The sequence below is a fragment of the Dicentrarchus labrax genome, unplaced genomic scaffold (assembly GCF_905237075.1).
Source record: "Dicentrarchus labrax unplaced genomic scaffold, dlabrax2021, whole genome shotgun sequence".
Lineage (NCBI taxonomy): Eukaryota > Metazoa > Chordata > Actinopteri > Moronidae > Dicentrarchus > Dicentrarchus labrax.
Window position 1 is genome coordinate 16,873,343 of NW_026136718.1, and position 15,900 is coordinate 16,889,242.

Below are 15,900 nucleotides of genomic sequence, written 5' to 3' on the forward strand. Positions count from 1 at the left end.
GGAGATAGATGGACTAAGTGAGGACTGAAAGGCAAATTAAACATGTGTGCTGAGACCTGAGACCACCCTACAGTGAACAAAATGAAGTGGGTACCTGGAAGCTAAAAAAAAATCAAAAACCTTCAATTTGCTTTGGAAAATGTTAGGTAAAGTAATGTGAGCGGTTTGTAGGTAATGGACTAACACAGAAAACCTCCAGTGTGGTCCTCGAAGCAAGAACCTCATAGGGGGCCGTACAGCTTATAAGGCCTGCATTACTCTTATATCTGACTTAATCTCACAGTCATTAAGTACAGTATTATGTTGTATAAATAGCACCGTATAAGCTCTGTCTACACATCTAACTGCACGTTTTTTATAAGCTATGTGCTAAACATATCTTTACAGCTTTAGAAGGTCTAAAAGTCTGTCACGTTGCCTGTATGCCAGTAATGTGGAGCAAATGATAAATACACTGACTGACCTCAGATTAGAATAGTTGAAACACAAGCAGTATGTTTGATTGACCTTGTCGAGCTTTGCACCTCCCCGGGGGAATTGTCGTAAAGTGCAGGAACCATTAAAACCGAGCACACAAGAAGCCTGTTCAGTATTTATCTGTCAAAATAATGTATGTGCTGTGATTGGTTTACGTTTGCTCTGCTACCAGAGCTACCTGCTCCATTAATATTACATTCACTGGGAAAAAAAGAAAAAGAAAAAATCAATCACACAGTGCTTACAGCCGTTTTTAGCTGTAGCTTGTTGCTTTAGCTTCCGCTTGCAAGGCCACAGGCTGGTCCCACCATGACAGACCAATATTTGTGTAATTTGCTATAATTAGTAGCTCTCGCCTTACTTTCATGGAGGCACGTAGACTAGGCAAGCATTGGGTAGTGCGAAGGGGAGGTAGAAAGGAAGGAACAGAGGCAGCATGCTGGAGGGTAAGGTAGAGATGTGTGAACAGGAGGCCAAACGAAGCTCAGATCAGACCAAGCTTCTCTCTGGGACATTTCTACCTCTGATCATAACATGTTTTTTGTTGGTGGCACACATCTGGACACAAAAAAAATGGGGTGAAAAAAATTTGAGAGTAATTTCTATTTAGAGGAAAATTCAGAGATTTTTACATCGCAGCTCTTCTTCCTCTGTTGTCATTATCTTTTATGTAACAAGTGCAACTTTGGTGTGTTTGCCAGTTACTGTATTTTCACCCTTACAGCCTTGTGTCGGGTCATGTTCTGACTCACCATGCCTGTTCCTGTTGATCTCAAATGACTTAATCAAAACCAAGAGGAAAAAAAGCTGTAAAGTTCACAGGCTACAGGTCAGGTTTGAGTAATAGGATATTACACACATCACATTGGCTGGATCTAATGTCCGTGCCACCACGAGCCCTGAGGGTAAGTTGTTGGGGGAATAAGGGTCGATATGGTTTTGCTTTAGCTCGTGTTGTTGTCGGTGTTCTTCCCAGTCGGGTCATCGGCGCCAGTGACCCCATTACGCAGAGCTGACAGGCTGCTTTTTATGTGCGCGCGGGCCCGTGTGTGTTTATGCCTGTATTCAAATGCATGGACACATGATGTTAAGGTGGCACTGATGAGGGCAGGTCACCGCAAATAAGAATGTCCCCGCAGGTTTTTGTTTTTTTTTACCACGGGGGAAATCACGAGCCGGAGAGTTTAAACATGTTACAGATTTAGTTTGCAGCCCAGTGGAGTTAATTAACTCCTTTTAAGACTTCAGAGTTCAAGAGTCGCTGTTAGTTATTGTGTAAAGCCACTGTTGGAGTTTGGATTTCAAGCAGTGTCAGTGGTTTCATATTGATTGCGTTAATGAAACCTGGAATTGGTATTCTTTACAGGAAATGGAGTGAAAAGAAATTGATCTTCCCGGGTTCGGTGGTGCATATTTTATTTCTTGTTGTGGAGCACGTATACCATTAAGCTCATCTATAACCAATACAAAGGCTGTGAAGTTGGTGCCCTGTTGAGGGTGAGAGCTGACCTGGATGTTTAAGGAAATTGTGTTTCATTGTGGTTCGCATGTCTGCACGTTTGGTTATAGATGTTGTTCAAATCGGCTTGTCTGGTTGTATGTGGATATTCAAAAACAAATTGATGTTTTCCTGTCATTTATAGGCTAAAACTGGAATTAAACAGTATTGTCTGTTAAAGAACATTTTAGATTAGTAAGCAGGCAGTGGCGTGGGTGTGCTATTGTTGCAGCAAGTGTCTGTTTTTGTTGTTGATGGCAATGTTGTTTTTGTTTATTCTCCTCCAGAGCACCATCAACCCAGTGGATGGGATCTACCAGCCCCCTCTGGACACTCCTGTAGACAACACCACGATGCCAACACAGACCACACTACCCACAGGTTCTAGACATCTGCCTTCTCACCATTTCTTATACACATTTAGACCCATGTGCTTGGTGTGGCAACAAGTCTGTGTAGAGACCTCACAGATCCAACATTGTCCAGAGAGCCTGACAACAGCGCCCCCTGCTGTTTAAACCAGCTGATGGATCCCGTATCTGCAACACAGTTAATGTTGTCACTGACTTGTCTGAAGTTCTTGCAGACAAATGCCTTTTCTTTGGAGATTTTATCAACAAGCACCCTAATGTAATATTGTCCCTGAACAACATTTATATTCTAATATTTCAGTGTGGTATTGAACAGTGGCAGTTACAGTTAGCAAGTTCTAGTATGACAATATTGATATCATTCAGGGTTTTGATGAATGTACTCAATGTTTTTTCAGTGTTTGAAGGTAAATTGATACATGTTAGGTTCCTGTTGAAGATCTACTGCAGGGTCCAGTGGCATAATATCAGCTATAGTTATTATTACATGTATTTATGTGATTCATATTTCATTATTGAGACATAATTCTCTCTGAAAATGAATTCATTAATGATGTTCTGTGTTGAAGCAGAGTCCAGTCCTTCAGTGCAATTATGTTTTAAGTCATTTTAGTTAGTAAATAATTAACTAAATGTATTTGTACAACTAAGATCTGACAAAAAAAAGTGTCTATTTTGGTCAGCTGACTATGACTAGACCATGCTGTGGAAATCAGCCATGCAAAGTAGGCCATTCTAATTTCGGTCTCTTAATAGACTGTGTAATCCCCCTCACAGCCGAAGCCTCTGTCTGCAGCGTCTCAGCTCATTTTCTCAGCCTTCTCGATTTCGGGCTGCAACGCTGTTTTAATGTGATTTGGCTTCATTTTGAGGCTTCACTGCTAACTCATCTACTGTCTCTTGCTTTCTAAAGACGCTTCTCAGGTGTGTAAATCAGACCAACGACCCTCCACGTTAGCCGTTGGTCCCGTCGTCACGGTGATGGGCAGTCTGCAGACCCCAACTCCCAACAGCACAGGTGAAAAGTTCACTACGGTCTGCAGCCAATGACAGCACAGCACTGGGGAGCTATGTCATGACAAGGAAGAAAGAGTTTTTTGTTTTAGGGATTGATTTTGAGTTACACATCCCTCTATTGATTACCAGAAGAGTTATTTTCCTGGTTTGGTGCTTTGGTACAGTTCCCCAGAAGCATACTCAATATATTTTACAAACATACAAAACATATTTTGTCCCAACTCAAGATTAATTTAGTAGCTGTTCTGGTGCTTTCAATCATATCACATGATCTTCATTAGCAGATGGAATTAAATTAATGGAATTCTCAAATTTCTGGGTTTTTTTTTTTACCAAGCACATCAAGGATTTCTCTCCATGGTGGCTTAAATATATAAGGTTCAGAGTTCATTATTGGGACTGTGGAATCAGCAGCTCGCAAAAAAATCACCACGGTCCATTTAGTACCTGTTCTGGAGCCTTTAAATGTATCATATGAGGAGGAAGTGAGATTGTTTTAACTGCTATTTTGTCTTGACTTTTTGTAGGTACTCAAAAATGTTCCTATTTATATTAGAAGTTTTAATAGAGCCTGTTAGCTCCTTTAATTTGCAAGCCGCATGAAGCAAATTTAAGAAGAACTCAACCACAAGAGCAACAGTAATAATTACATTAGTTCTTACTGTACCTCTCCAACCCAGGGTGCTGTGTCCATGAACACTGCGTAAATAAAAACACCAAGCACAAAAACAAGGGAAAGCAGAGGTTCATGCCTGTTTGTCTTCAGTGCTGAGGCAGCAGGATTAAAATGCTGCGCTGTGCAATAAGGAGAAAGGCTGCATTCTCGAGAGCACTGTCAATATCCTCTGCAGAGGAAGCCATCACTATGTTAAAGACCGCTTAATGTTACTTCACACGCCCTGCTGGACCAGGGTCAGAAATGAGTGCTCCAGTTGAACAACATCATGTAGATTTGACTGTGGCCGGTATACTGTATAAATATTATTATTTAGATCCATAACATGAAAAGTAAAATTAGATTTTCTTTTTTTTCCCCCTCTTGTCAGGGAGTGGCCCATCAGGCCCCAGCAGCGGCGTCGCCTCCCCAGCTCACATCCCCATCCCCTCGCACTCTGTGCCAGACTTCTCCTATTCCTCCAGCGAGGATGAGTTCTACGATGCTGACGAGTTCTACCAGAGCAGCACCTCCCCCAAACACTGCATAGAGTGAGTATAGTAGCACCCTGCCTTCCTGTGACCAACACTGCATACAGTGAATCTGTTGCTTCACAGCTTGAGAGCAACACTGTAGTTATAGCGTTTATCAGGTCAGGTGGGAAAATGCTGGGAAAAGTCAGAGAAGTTTGCAGCAACACTGTCTGTGAAATCCTACTCATTCTTTATCTCCTTATCTCTCCTGCTTCCTGCTTCCTGCCTCCACGCCCTCCATCTCCTCCTCTTTCCCTCAGTCCCTCAGGGCCTCCAGCTGCCTTGCCTCTCACTAATGAAGAAACAGCGTTAAAACGACCAGACACCACCGAGTCCCTCAACTCGTCCATGTCCAATGGCACCACAGATGCAGGTAAAAAGGGAAATCATGTTAGACACACAAATGTGTCATGTCCCCCAACTGTTTTTGTACTTTTTCATGCGTTAACACAAAGCTGGACATCTTGTCTGCTGGAGTAGGAGATCGTTAATAACAGTTGATTTAATCAGATGGTAAAAGATGGGTAATGTTGTACACACGAACAGGCGGGGAACTGAATGTTATTACAGCCGTGTGAGACCTGTCCTCTGCTGTTGTCTTCAGACCCATTTGATAGCCATGACGACCGTGATGATGACGGTGAGGGAGAGTCTGTGGAGGAGCACAAGAGCGTCATCATGCATCTTCTCTCTCAAGTTCGTTTGGGCATGGACCTCACGAAGGTAAAGACCCCTGACCAGCAGGCTTAGTTATGAGCCTGGCTGCCTCCATGCTGGAAGTGTTTCTCTTTGTTCCGTCTGAATTTCCCCCACTGCGGTGGTCCTTTTTTACTCACTAACATCATCTGTGCAAGCTGTTTCTTTTGAACAACCCGCTCTGCTACAGTTTTACAGTTTGTCTCCTTCATTATTTTTCACAGGTGGTGCTGCCTACCTTCATCTTAGAAAGGAGATCTTTGTTAGAAATGTACGCAGACTTCTTTGCACATCCCGACTTATTTGTAAGGTAATGGTCATCTCTTTCATTGATGCAAGCTATTGTATCACACAGCTATTTAAATATATACCACAGAAATGATCAAACATAAAGTAGTTTAACTCATTTATTTGACTTCCACTAGTATCGCTGAGCAGCCAGAGCCCCGGGAGCGCATGGTGCACGTGGTGAAGTGGTACCTGTCAGCTTTCCATGCAGGGCGGAAGGGTTCAGTGGCCAAGAAACCATATAATCCAATCCTGGGAGAAGTCTTCTACTGCCACTGGGATCTGCCCTGTGAAATAGAGGAGCCTCCCCCACACACGGTGAGACCACATTCTTCTGCAGCCCTAGCTGGTTCTTGACTACTAGGGACCATGTACACAAGCTTTTAGTGTTACACATAGCGCAAGTTTTACACATCTGTACTAAAGGTCATATTTAGTTAATTAGGAAGAAGGTACCACTTCAACTGTCACTGGCTGAAATTCTGTTGTGGCCCTGTGAAAGATTGGTTCAGTCATTCTGGACAAAGATATTAAGTTATTTTACATCTCTCTACAGAAGGACTGACCCCACCTTTAACAGGCCCACAACAGCATTTGGTTATACAAATAAACTTAATTGAACAAACTTGAACTGGTTGCCCAATATGTATATTTCTATTTTGTTTTTCCAACACGTGACACACACCACACCTTTCGTTGTAATATTGTTTATATAGTCACTATTTTGTATGTTTGTAACATGGAGGAACTCCAGCCCTCGTCTATTCTGACCCTTCTTCTCTCCTCCACCCTGCAGGAGACGGTATCAGATGGTCCAGTTCCGTGGTCTTCAGCCAGCAGTGTGCGTTTTGTGGCAGAGCAGGTCTCTCACCACCCACCCAGTGAGTGTCAAACCTTCTTCTTCTGAGAGATTCCACAGCATTGTGAAAACCTTTTGACACATAGGATTAAGACACGGATCATTTTTGGAAAGTTACCAGCAGCCACTCATCATTTAGATCATTTGTCATTGTATTTTAGTGGAGACGTTATTGCTTGTTCGCTTCATTTTATGGATCACTGAGATGTTTCCCTCTCCTCTCTCTGTAGTTTCTGCATTCTACGCAGAGTGTTTAAGTAAGAAGATCCAGTTCAACGCTCATATCTGGACTAAGTCGAAGTTTCTAGGCATGTCCATAGGGGTCCACAATATTGGCCAAGGTACTCAAGAGTGCTGCTTCATACACTCCACAATCAGACTTTTTACACACTTTAATGTCACAACTTCATGTAATAGACTTATTGTAATAATTACTTTTAGGTTGTGTGTCGTGTTTGGAGCACGATGAACATTACATCCTCACCTTCCCCAATGGATATGGCAGGTGTGTGTTACTGCATTCTTGTGTCATCATTGAATTGCATCTCTCTGCTCATTAATATGTGCGTCACTGACCCTGAGCCCGTCTGTCCAGGTCGATTCTTACTGTGCCGTGGGTGGAGCTGGGTGGGGAGTGTAACATCTCCTGCTCCAAGTCGGGCTACAGTGCTAACATCGTGTTCCACACCAAACCCTTCTACGGAGGAAAGAAGCACAGGATCACCGCTGAGATTTTGTAAGAGGAAAATGGTTGCACAGTACAATTTAAATCACAGTTCAAAGACTGATTATGGATAAAAGACCCTGGCCTTTATTTTGTTTTTTTTAATGAAATGTACCACAATTCTTGTCTATTTCTCTTTCAGTCCACCTAATGATAAGAAGTCCTTCTGCTCCATTGAAGGAGAATGGAACGGAGTGATGTATGCTAAGTGGACAACTGGAGTGAGTCTTTCTCATTTCTTATTTATTAGGGATCAAAATTTTAATATAGACCCTCATTGCACTGGGAAATAACTACTAAAATAAATAGTTGATCAATAAACAAATACATTAATACATAAATGTATGTTTTTTGTGTTTCAAGGAGAACACAGTGTTCATAGACACTAAGAAGATGGGCCTCATTAAGAAGAAAGTGAGAAAGCTGGAAGACCAGCTCGACTACGAGTCCCGAAGGTAAGAAATTAAAGTGGTCTCCAAGCCCTGACCTTCGCTAAGAAACAAACTCTGTCTGTGTATTTAACTCTCGCCCCTTCAATTCACCAGACTGTGGAGAGATGTGACATTGAACCTTAAGCTGAAAGACATTGATTCAGCAACAGACGCCAAACACCGGCTGGAGGAGAAACAGAGAGCTGAAGCCAGAGAGAGGAAGGAGAATGAGCAACAGTGGGAGACCAGGGTGAGACTATCTGCAAAATGCTGAGACATTAAGATGCATCTTTTGCCCTATAAAGCACTATGTATTTGTGTTTTTGTGTGAAATTACTGAATACAACAGAATGGTGTAACATGATTTAAAAAAAAAAAAAAAAAAGGTTTACTCCATACTTGAAATGCAACAGATCCAACCTTTTTATTTCACCGGAAGACAAAGAGATTAGAAATGTCAGGTACATTTGCAGATTCATTTTAGATTCAGCTCTAATATAGTCATTTCAAATATTTGAGTGTAATCATTTTTATTGCCTGTGTGTTTCTGCAGCTATTCCACGAGGACGGGGAGTGCTGGGTCTATGATGAGCCTCTATTAAAGAGATTAGTCTCTCAGAGGCACTGAGAAGACTACGCACACTCTGATACACACACATATGCATAAAGAAATGCACACACAACAGAGTCTTCATAAGAACTCTTTTGCAAAACCACTTCTTTTCCAAGCCTTGGAATGACTGATGATTGAATATGTACACAGCTTTGCATTTGACTGTAAAATAACAATATGGAAATGAATGAAATCAAATGGAAAAGCATCTAAGATGTAACATGAAAATTAGTAATGCTCCTCTCATTATTTGGGCAACCTCACTTCCACCGCCACCGATACCCACCACCCGCCAACACGAGACTCGGCAGCGCAGAGTGGAGACGCGAGGGGTCGTCGCGTCTCACAACTCTGTCCATCAGCTTCACGGCCACACCCTTCGTCAGCTCCACAGGACGAGCCAGAGCAGCACTCGTTTCCCTACACAAAGGTTGTTTTTTTTTTTGGACGGGGGGCGGGCAAGGGGTGTGTGGTTGATGGTGTTAGAATCAAATAAACCTTGACAAGTAAAACGGCGCTCTACATCTCAGGGAATCTGGTGACTGAGGAAAGAAAGCTGCTGCCCCCTCTGAGAGTCTGACAGCCTTATAACGGTGGAACGGATTAATCTTAAAGGGGCGGGGGAGAAATTCTCCGCTTGCCTGCAACTAGTTGTAACTGTTGTTTATATATAGATATACATATGATGGATATATAAATATATATTCTTTTTTTATTTTCAATGCTCTTTTTGTTTATTTTTTTTTCTTTCTGGCAATAGTGTAAAATATTTGAGGATATGAACTTGATGGCTTTACATCTTCATTCCATTTACCCTTTTGATGTTTTGTTCCCATTTCAAGTTATCGTTGCCACCTATTTTGCTCCTTCACACTGTTCTGTGTCTCAAGTGTTATCCAGAAGCAAAGCCCTACATAAGCCATAGTATCTGAACACATTGATTTGGAGAGTTGTGACAGATTTATGGAACATATGCAATATAGAGATCATTGACATTGCCTGTCAGAGGACACATCTGGATGTCCATTATGCCAAAAAGGTTCAGATAAAAGGCTGAAGGGGCTTTCAACTGGACAGAGAACAAACAATCCTGAAAATGTTTCCATGTTGAAGGCATTTTATGAACAAATGATTGTTTACATATTTTTGTCTTTATGGATCGCTGGTCCATGATGAGGACTGTGGCTAGGACTGAGTTTGTGAAGTCTCCCCTTTTGTTCCACACATCACCCATCCTTGTTTCTGCTCCAAACCCACAGATGTCAGGGTGGATCAGAGGGTGAGGAGAGTGAAAACAAGGAACCAGAGTAGACTTGTGAAACACTGCTGCTGTTTCATAGTGCTGCTAGAGTCCAGACTGTGTTCTACCAGTTCAGTTTTCTTGTAAACCTTTTTTTTTTTTGTCCAATGTTTTTCAAGATAACAACCATATTGAGGGCAATATTTATCCTACTGTACACCTCTGCTTCTTTGAACCATCATTCATTCTCTTATTTACAGCTACATAGTTTGGATCTAAATGCAATGATATTTGGATGAAATGCAGAAATAAACAATTTTCACCTGAAAATGCCCAAGAATATCTCTCAATGCTCTAGAGAGCTCACAACAGAGTCCCTCGTTATCTTTGTGGTCAAGATGTGATTATTGTCTGTTCAAGATATTTGGCCTGTGTGGAAAGTAACCTGGTTCATTTAAATGCATATTAAAACTAATCAATCTGATGAAGACAAACATTTGTGGTGCCGTATGCACATCAAGTGAAAACCTTTATCTTGATGGTTGCAGTTGTAGAATTTAATCCTCCTCTGAAGCACATAAATATGTCTTCAGAAACAAACCAAATGAAAGCTAAATTTGATGCTGTTACTGTCTCTGCCCCTCCATGTTGTGTCTTTGTACGTTATATTGAACAGAGGCCTTGCCATACATTTCAGTATCACTCAGTATCGCCTAATGGAGAGCAATCGAAATGTATTTTTTATTTCATTTTGATCATAACCATTGATTGTATCAGATTTTCCTGTTTATTGATTGCCTGGGACAGGACCTTCAAATATGCCCAATGGAGTGTAACGAGTTGATAATTCTGTCTGATATCAGGTGGCAAGTACTTTGCCACATTTCAACTCGCATCCGTTACAGAATAAAAACAACAAAAGTTACATGAAAAAGTCATAAACTGTGAAAATGGAACAAAGTACGAATGTTAAATCAGCAACTACAGCAGAGAAGAGGCTGCTGGTGTGTCTGCAGCTGCAGGAGGACGGCACTCCAACAGTCTTTGTTGTTGTTTTTACCAATAAAAATAAATACATGAATGAAAAAAAGAAGCTCAGCTCTTGGATCAGTGTTAGAAAAGTTTCTTTCTTTCCATTTTGATTATTTATTTTAAAGTGGAAGAATAATAAACAGACATCAACACTGAACTGTTTTGAAGCATCCTAGAAAGAAGTTAAAGTCAGTGAGTAAGCTGAGGGTGTGTGTGGTTTCAGCTCAGCTATATTTGTTAAATGGACAGGATATTACTAAAACCAACAGTTCATCTTTAAACTGGGGCACTGAGTTGAAACCACTGCTCTTTGAGTTGTCAGGTCTGAAGATTAGGCCAAAGGGCCTGGAGCGGACTGAGTGCATGGTTCCGGGTCAGCTGGGATGGGCACATACTTCACACCTGCACAGACACACAAATACAACATGTCAGCAGAACCAAACTGTACAGTACATTTCAACATGTTGTGAACATCTCATTCAGTTGCTGTTAGAAATAATGCCAAAAGAAATGAACCACGTGTGCTACAGAGTGTCTAAACTCCATAAACTAGCCATTTAATGATGTAAGATTAAATATATTATTAAGGGTTATTTAACTAATATTCAGTATTGTCTAATCACCACTGTCCACTTTTTAGCTGCTGAGTAAACCTGCAACATTTGGCTGCTCGTACTGATTTATCACAACTGTCGGACCCTCTGATGCCCTAATCTGTGCATTTTTGATGTGTAGGAATAAAACATGCATTCCCCCTATCTTTGCTGTTTCATTCCTTCAGTTAGGCAGCTGCCAAACCATCTGGGAGCCAATGATGTGCAGTTTCAGCTGAAGATGAAAAAAAACTTTGTTAAAAACAAATGGCATCTGAGGTATTTTTATTCCTCCTTAGATCATAAATTAGAGACATGGTTTATTGATTTGTTATATCAGGAAGACGTTCTTCAACACTCTATAAGTGACTTAGTCAGTGGCTTTAATGCGTGCTACTATAGCAGCCGAGCACTGGTGCAAGAAGTGCTCAAAGTTTTACTTAAGTAGCAAAACCAAGGTGTAGAAACACTCTAGTACAAGTAAAAGTCCTGCAATATTTCAAAATAATAAATATCATATCATTATAATTATCAGTGCATGCATATGTAAGCATCACCTTAATGTTGCAGCTGGGAAAGGCAATTTATATCCTGCCGGGTAACTTCATTTATTATAATCAACATAATAGATCATTATTTGTTGATGATCTTCCCCAGCCCTTTACGGTGCTGCTGTCCAAGATCCTGATATTTTTTGTCTCAGCCACTGCCATCAACTTAAATTGTTTTCTTGGCAGAAGTCTTCATTTTCCCATTTGCTATTAAGAAAATACTTTCTCTGACCTTCATACTTTTCAGGGCCAAACATAAAGAAATATATCATAAAATAACACAGTGATACAGTTGCTTTCCACAAATGTGCAGACTGCAATAATATATTTGCACTACATCACACCTCATTTACACAGTACTGTACTCCATCAAGAGAAGCTGTTTTCTGTTCTTCAGATCCATCAGAACTGAGGTGTGACAATGTGAAGCACTTGACTGGACCTCTAACAGCTGGTTCTGTAGAACTGATCCACACAGAAGATCAACACATGTTTGAAACATTTATAAAACAAATTTAACACCTCAAACTGCTCATTTTGTAAAAGAATAAGGAAGAAACTTCTCTAAACACCCCCATACTGCCCCCTGCTGGAGAGAACTGCCTCCTGCTCTTCACTGCCCTCTGTAGACTGAATGCTGCCCCCTGCTGGGGCAAATCAATATTTCTCTAGATATGATGCAGGATTTCAGGACACTGACCAGCAGGGGCGCTATGTCGCGGCATTATTTTTCCCATCACCCTTTGCGACATTGCGTATAAAAGGGCGCTGCACCCTCTGCTAGTCCTCACTCCTCGGCTGTACAGCAGGTAAATATGTCCTCTCTTCTTCAAGCTGTTTGTTCTTATTCACTTTGGCAAGATTATTGGTCCTTAGCTGTAAGACTCTAGTGTTTACTGTCGGCTTTATGTCTTTCCTTAAGAATCTAAATGCATTTTGTTGGATTAAATGTGTTTTGATGGGATTAATGTGAGCTGGCAGCAGCAGGCCTCCACCACGTGTCTCATTGCGCATGTAGAAAATGCTAATTAGCCAACGAGCTAATCTTAACTATTACTTTTGAGTGAGCTTTACCATCTCACTGCAGCTCTTCCCCATGACTGTGATGAAGTAAATGTTGGTAGGGACATCTGAATACTGTGAAGAAACGCCAACTCCTCTGATTTCATGGGGAAACTGCTTTAAAGTTATTAGCGTTTAAGTTATCTGCACAGCTCCAGTGCTGTTAGCTGCTGGGTGTGTGCGCCATTTAATGTGATTCAATAGTTCAAACTAACTAAAGAGAAGTTGCATCCTTTTAAAACTAGTTTGCTCAAGTTTAAAATTTATATTTCTGATTGTTGTTTGCAGGCCCGAGGACTGGATCTCAGCAAAATGGAGGCTGACATTAGATGGTAAGGAACCAAAAGGCTTCCTGATTACAGTAAATCCTTCTATAAGCAATGATTCACTGAGGTTGGATTAAGGATCGGGCTGCACAACTAACTGAAATAAAAATAAAATTGTTTCATGTGCAATATCCAAATCACAGAAGATAAAATGTTTGGTACAAACTCCCAATGGCTCCACATCTTGATTTAATCCTCATTCAGCAAGAATGTAATATATATTTAACTATATATATATATAATAATGGGGATGCAAAATAGTATTTCCAGCACTAATGAATCCTACAGTATTATCTGTAGGAAGCCTAAATGGATTCTGCCATATTGTGCAGCCCTAGTGAGTTTGCTTTAGTTTCAATAAAAAAACCGCATGTGAGAGCTGTGTAGCTAATGTGCTTTCCTCTTCCTCAGGTTGGAAAGGATGACTCGATGTTTTGAACATCATCAAATACTACACTGGTGAGTACATTGCTTTCTATATAGATCCATTTAATTATGTTTATCATTCCTGGAAGTCAGTGATGATTTATGTATAAGAGTAGTGGACAGATGTGATTTCTGAGACATTTAACACTGAGGCTTCCCAGTTAAAGCTATATTTGCTGTTGAACCAGTATGGTAATGTTACTAAAAGATGACTCTCCACAGGTCTGGAAAAAATCCAGAGACATGAGGCAGTCGGATGGCGCTGAGAGGTGAGGCTCAGATTTACCTCATGGCAGTTCAGATTTGAATTATGCTTCTCTGAGATGTCCTTGATTAGTTTAAGTTTTTAACTGGCTTTATATAGCTTTTCAACCCAGTCATTTATTTTACTATGTGGCTTTAAGACTGCCCATAAAATGACCTTTACTGTCAATGGAAAGTAATGTATAAAATGCCAAGCAGACATGTCGCCTTTTACCATTTGCGGTGCACATGGTGAACATCCAGAGAAGCATCAGTCTTTATCCTGCACATTGTCCTGTGCTGCTATGATGACTCTTATTTGCTACTCTTGACAAGATGGATGACGATACAGACAACCCACCAGTTGACCCGTCTGAGGCACAGAACTTTATGCTTTGCAAGTGTAAGATTATTGTGTTTGATTTCTCATTTTATATTGTGTTCCTGCAGGTGCACTTCAGTTGCCAGACTTTTGAACAACACTAGAGCAGGTAATGGCCCACTTTAATTCAACTTTACCTAGTTTCTCAAACTGTCAATGATGAGCTTGTTTAAAACACAATGGGAATCTCTCTGAAAAAGAATGAAAGAGGACTTTAAACTGATGCAGTGCAAATTAAGAAACGCCTGCATATATCTTTAGTTTGTAGTTTCTAATGTGTACTGTTTGACTTGTAGATGGTGCTCACGTTCGTTGATCTGGTTCAGATGATTGGATCAGTTACAGGTGAGTTGACTTTTGTGCTTTAAACATCTTTAACATGGTCTGATACAATGATGATCCCATAGTTCAGCGGATTAAACCATGAAGAATATTTGCTTGTCTTTCGCTCCTAGCTGATGTGTCAACTATAACTATCTTTTAGCCTTCAAGTGTTTAAAGCGGTATGATGACAAATGTCTTCTCATCCACAGACATGAAACCTTGCTGTCAAGAACTATCACATTGTGGTAAGTAATGTCTAATATTGGGTCTGTGCAGTTAATATCATTCAGAAATGATGCATTTGAATCAGGTCACTGATCCAGTTGAAGAAATTAGTCATTTATTCTGATCTGGATGGTTTATAAGAAATAACTGCAACCCTGTTTAGCTTAATTCACATTCAACTATTCCATCTTTGCAGAGCAGCTGGGATTGTGGTGGTCAGAGCACAAGATGTCACACTAGCATGGTGAGTATTTAAATGATATTTAAAGCACTTCAGGCCCAGATGACTAGTTTGCTGCCTTGTTGAGATCTAAGCCCTCAAAATGGGGAATCTTTCATTGAAGGATTAATCTCTAAACTCACAGCATTTGTCCCCAAACTCTACTTCATCTGGGCCTGAAGCGCTGCACATGTACATTAGTTGGATCGGGGTTGCTGTTGTAGTAAACCCTTTGATCCCTGTAGACTGACCTGTGTGATGACATAGTACAGACTGACAATAAACCATGGAGTCATGTGTATATTAGCTCTAACTGAACCTGGTCAGTGACTAACTGTTCATCCTGCAGTTTGTTTTCATATTAAACTTATGCTGTCCTGTCTCTTCAGGTGATGCCTGTTCACTTGGCTGCTGGTTTAGAAGGAAGATACAAGATCAACTGAGGTGAGCATGCAAATACTCTATTCAAAATGGCTGTCATGGGTTCAGTGATGTACTTAACAAATGTCTGACCTGAATTTCAATGTGGAAAACATGTTACTGAGAAACCCAGTGAGTTCAGTCTCAATGAACCAGTCACTGATGTGTAATAAGATTGTTTCTTTCCAATCTCCAGGAAGGAGCCTGATCTCACACACTGATCTTGGTAAGCATTATAAAGTCTTTAACGAGCCACAAGTGCCCATGTTCAGTTCTATTGGTTGGCATTAATAGTTCTGATAGAAATAGTTCTGTGGGTGCCAGAAAACAAGATTACATTGGCCACTTTCTGTGATGAAAAGATTCTGCCAAATGATTTCCATTGATTATAACCCTTACCGTTCCATATTTTCTGAGATCGTGGTCAGTAAACACTCGTGTCCTGATATGTTCCCCCCCTCTTGAGTTTTTGGTTTTTTTAATGAGAAATGTTTTTCCTTTAAGGATGCAGCTGTGAAGCCCTCTGGCCCTGAGAGGAAGCCTGACCTTAAAGTCAAGTGATGTGCTGTTTGGAAGCAGACCTGAGAGCCTGTGGACAACCCAAGAAGAACAGTGTCAATATTGTACAACATTGTCAATAAATACTGAAAAGAAATATTGTGCCTGATGTGTCTTTGGAGGGGAATTATGCAAC

General features: G+C 40.7%; 1 protein-coding gene, 1 long non-coding RNA gene and 5 other non-coding genes across 13 annotated transcripts in view; all 7 read left to right on the forward strand.

The window, feature by feature from the left end:
- The window catches only part of osbpl9 (oxysterol binding protein-like 9), a 31,845-nt gene extending 22,113 nt beyond the window's left edge, over positions 1–9,732 (forward strand). For all 6 annotated transcript variants that reach the window (XM_051377918.1, XM_051377920.1, XM_051377919.1 and 3 more), the window contains 15 exons: positions 2,263–2,356; positions 3,260–3,364; positions 4,410–4,569; positions 4,812–4,924; positions 5,156–5,274; positions 5,472–5,557; positions 5,673–5,853; positions 6,332–6,416; positions 6,625–6,735; positions 6,836–6,899; positions 6,990–7,130; positions 7,261–7,339; positions 7,482–7,573; positions 7,664–7,799; positions 8,103–9,732. In XM_051377918.1, coding sequence (XP_051233878.1) covers positions 2,263–2,356; positions 3,260–3,364; positions 4,410–4,569; positions 4,812–4,924; positions 5,156–5,274; positions 5,472–5,557; positions 5,673–5,853; positions 6,332–6,416; positions 6,625–6,735; positions 6,836–6,899; positions 6,990–7,130; positions 7,261–7,339; positions 7,482–7,573; positions 7,664–7,799; positions 8,103–8,177 — 1,641 coding nt within the window. In that variant the 3' untranslated portion in view covers positions 8,178–9,732. The remainder of the gene's footprint in view (positions 1–2,262; positions 2,357–3,259; positions 3,365–4,409; positions 4,570–4,811; positions 4,925–5,155; positions 5,275–5,471; positions 5,558–5,672; positions 5,854–6,331; positions 6,417–6,624; positions 6,736–6,835; positions 6,900–6,989; positions 7,131–7,260; positions 7,340–7,481; positions 7,574–7,663; positions 7,800–8,102) is intronic.
- Positions 9,733–12,440: 2,708 nt separating this feature from the next.
- Positions 12,441–15,861, forward strand: LOC127350880 (uncharacterized). 2 transcript variants are annotated; one of them, XR_007880665.1, is made up of 9 exons: positions 12,441–12,972; positions 13,378–13,425; positions 13,615–13,661; positions 14,086–14,126; positions 14,314–14,586; positions 14,768–14,810; positions 15,176–15,230; positions 15,403–15,432; positions 15,711–15,861. It is a non-coding gene; the product is annotated as an uncharacterized LOC127350880 (long non-coding RNA). The 2 variants fall into 2 exon arrangements; XR_007880664.1 differs by having other exon boundaries at positions 12,456–12,972; positions 14,763–14,810.
- LOC127350973 (small nucleolar RNA SNORD74) lies at positions 12,670–12,752 on the forward strand. Its single transcript, XR_007880680.1, has one exon. It is a non-coding gene; the product is annotated as a small nucleolar RNA SNORD74 (small nucleolar RNA).
- LOC127350976 (small nucleolar RNA SNORD75) lies at positions 13,480–13,547 on the forward strand. The gene has a single exon (XR_007880683.1). It is a non-coding gene; the product is annotated as a small nucleolar RNA SNORD75 (small nucleolar RNA).
- LOC127350970 (small nucleolar RNA SNORD79) lies at positions 14,166–14,247 on the forward strand. Its single transcript, XR_007880677.1, has one exon. It is a non-coding gene; the product is annotated as a small nucleolar RNA SNORD79 (small nucleolar RNA).
- Positions 14,402–14,484, forward strand: LOC127350974 (small nucleolar RNA snR60/Z15/Z230/Z193/J17). Its single transcript, XR_007880681.1, has one exon. It is a non-coding gene; the product is annotated as a small nucleolar RNA snR60/Z15/Z230/Z193/J17 (small nucleolar RNA).
- LOC127350972 (small nucleolar RNA SNORD47) lies at positions 15,553–15,626 on the forward strand. Its single transcript, XR_007880679.1, has one exon. It is a non-coding gene; the product is annotated as a small nucleolar RNA SNORD47 (small nucleolar RNA).
- Positions 15,862–15,900: the final 39 nt, after the last annotated feature.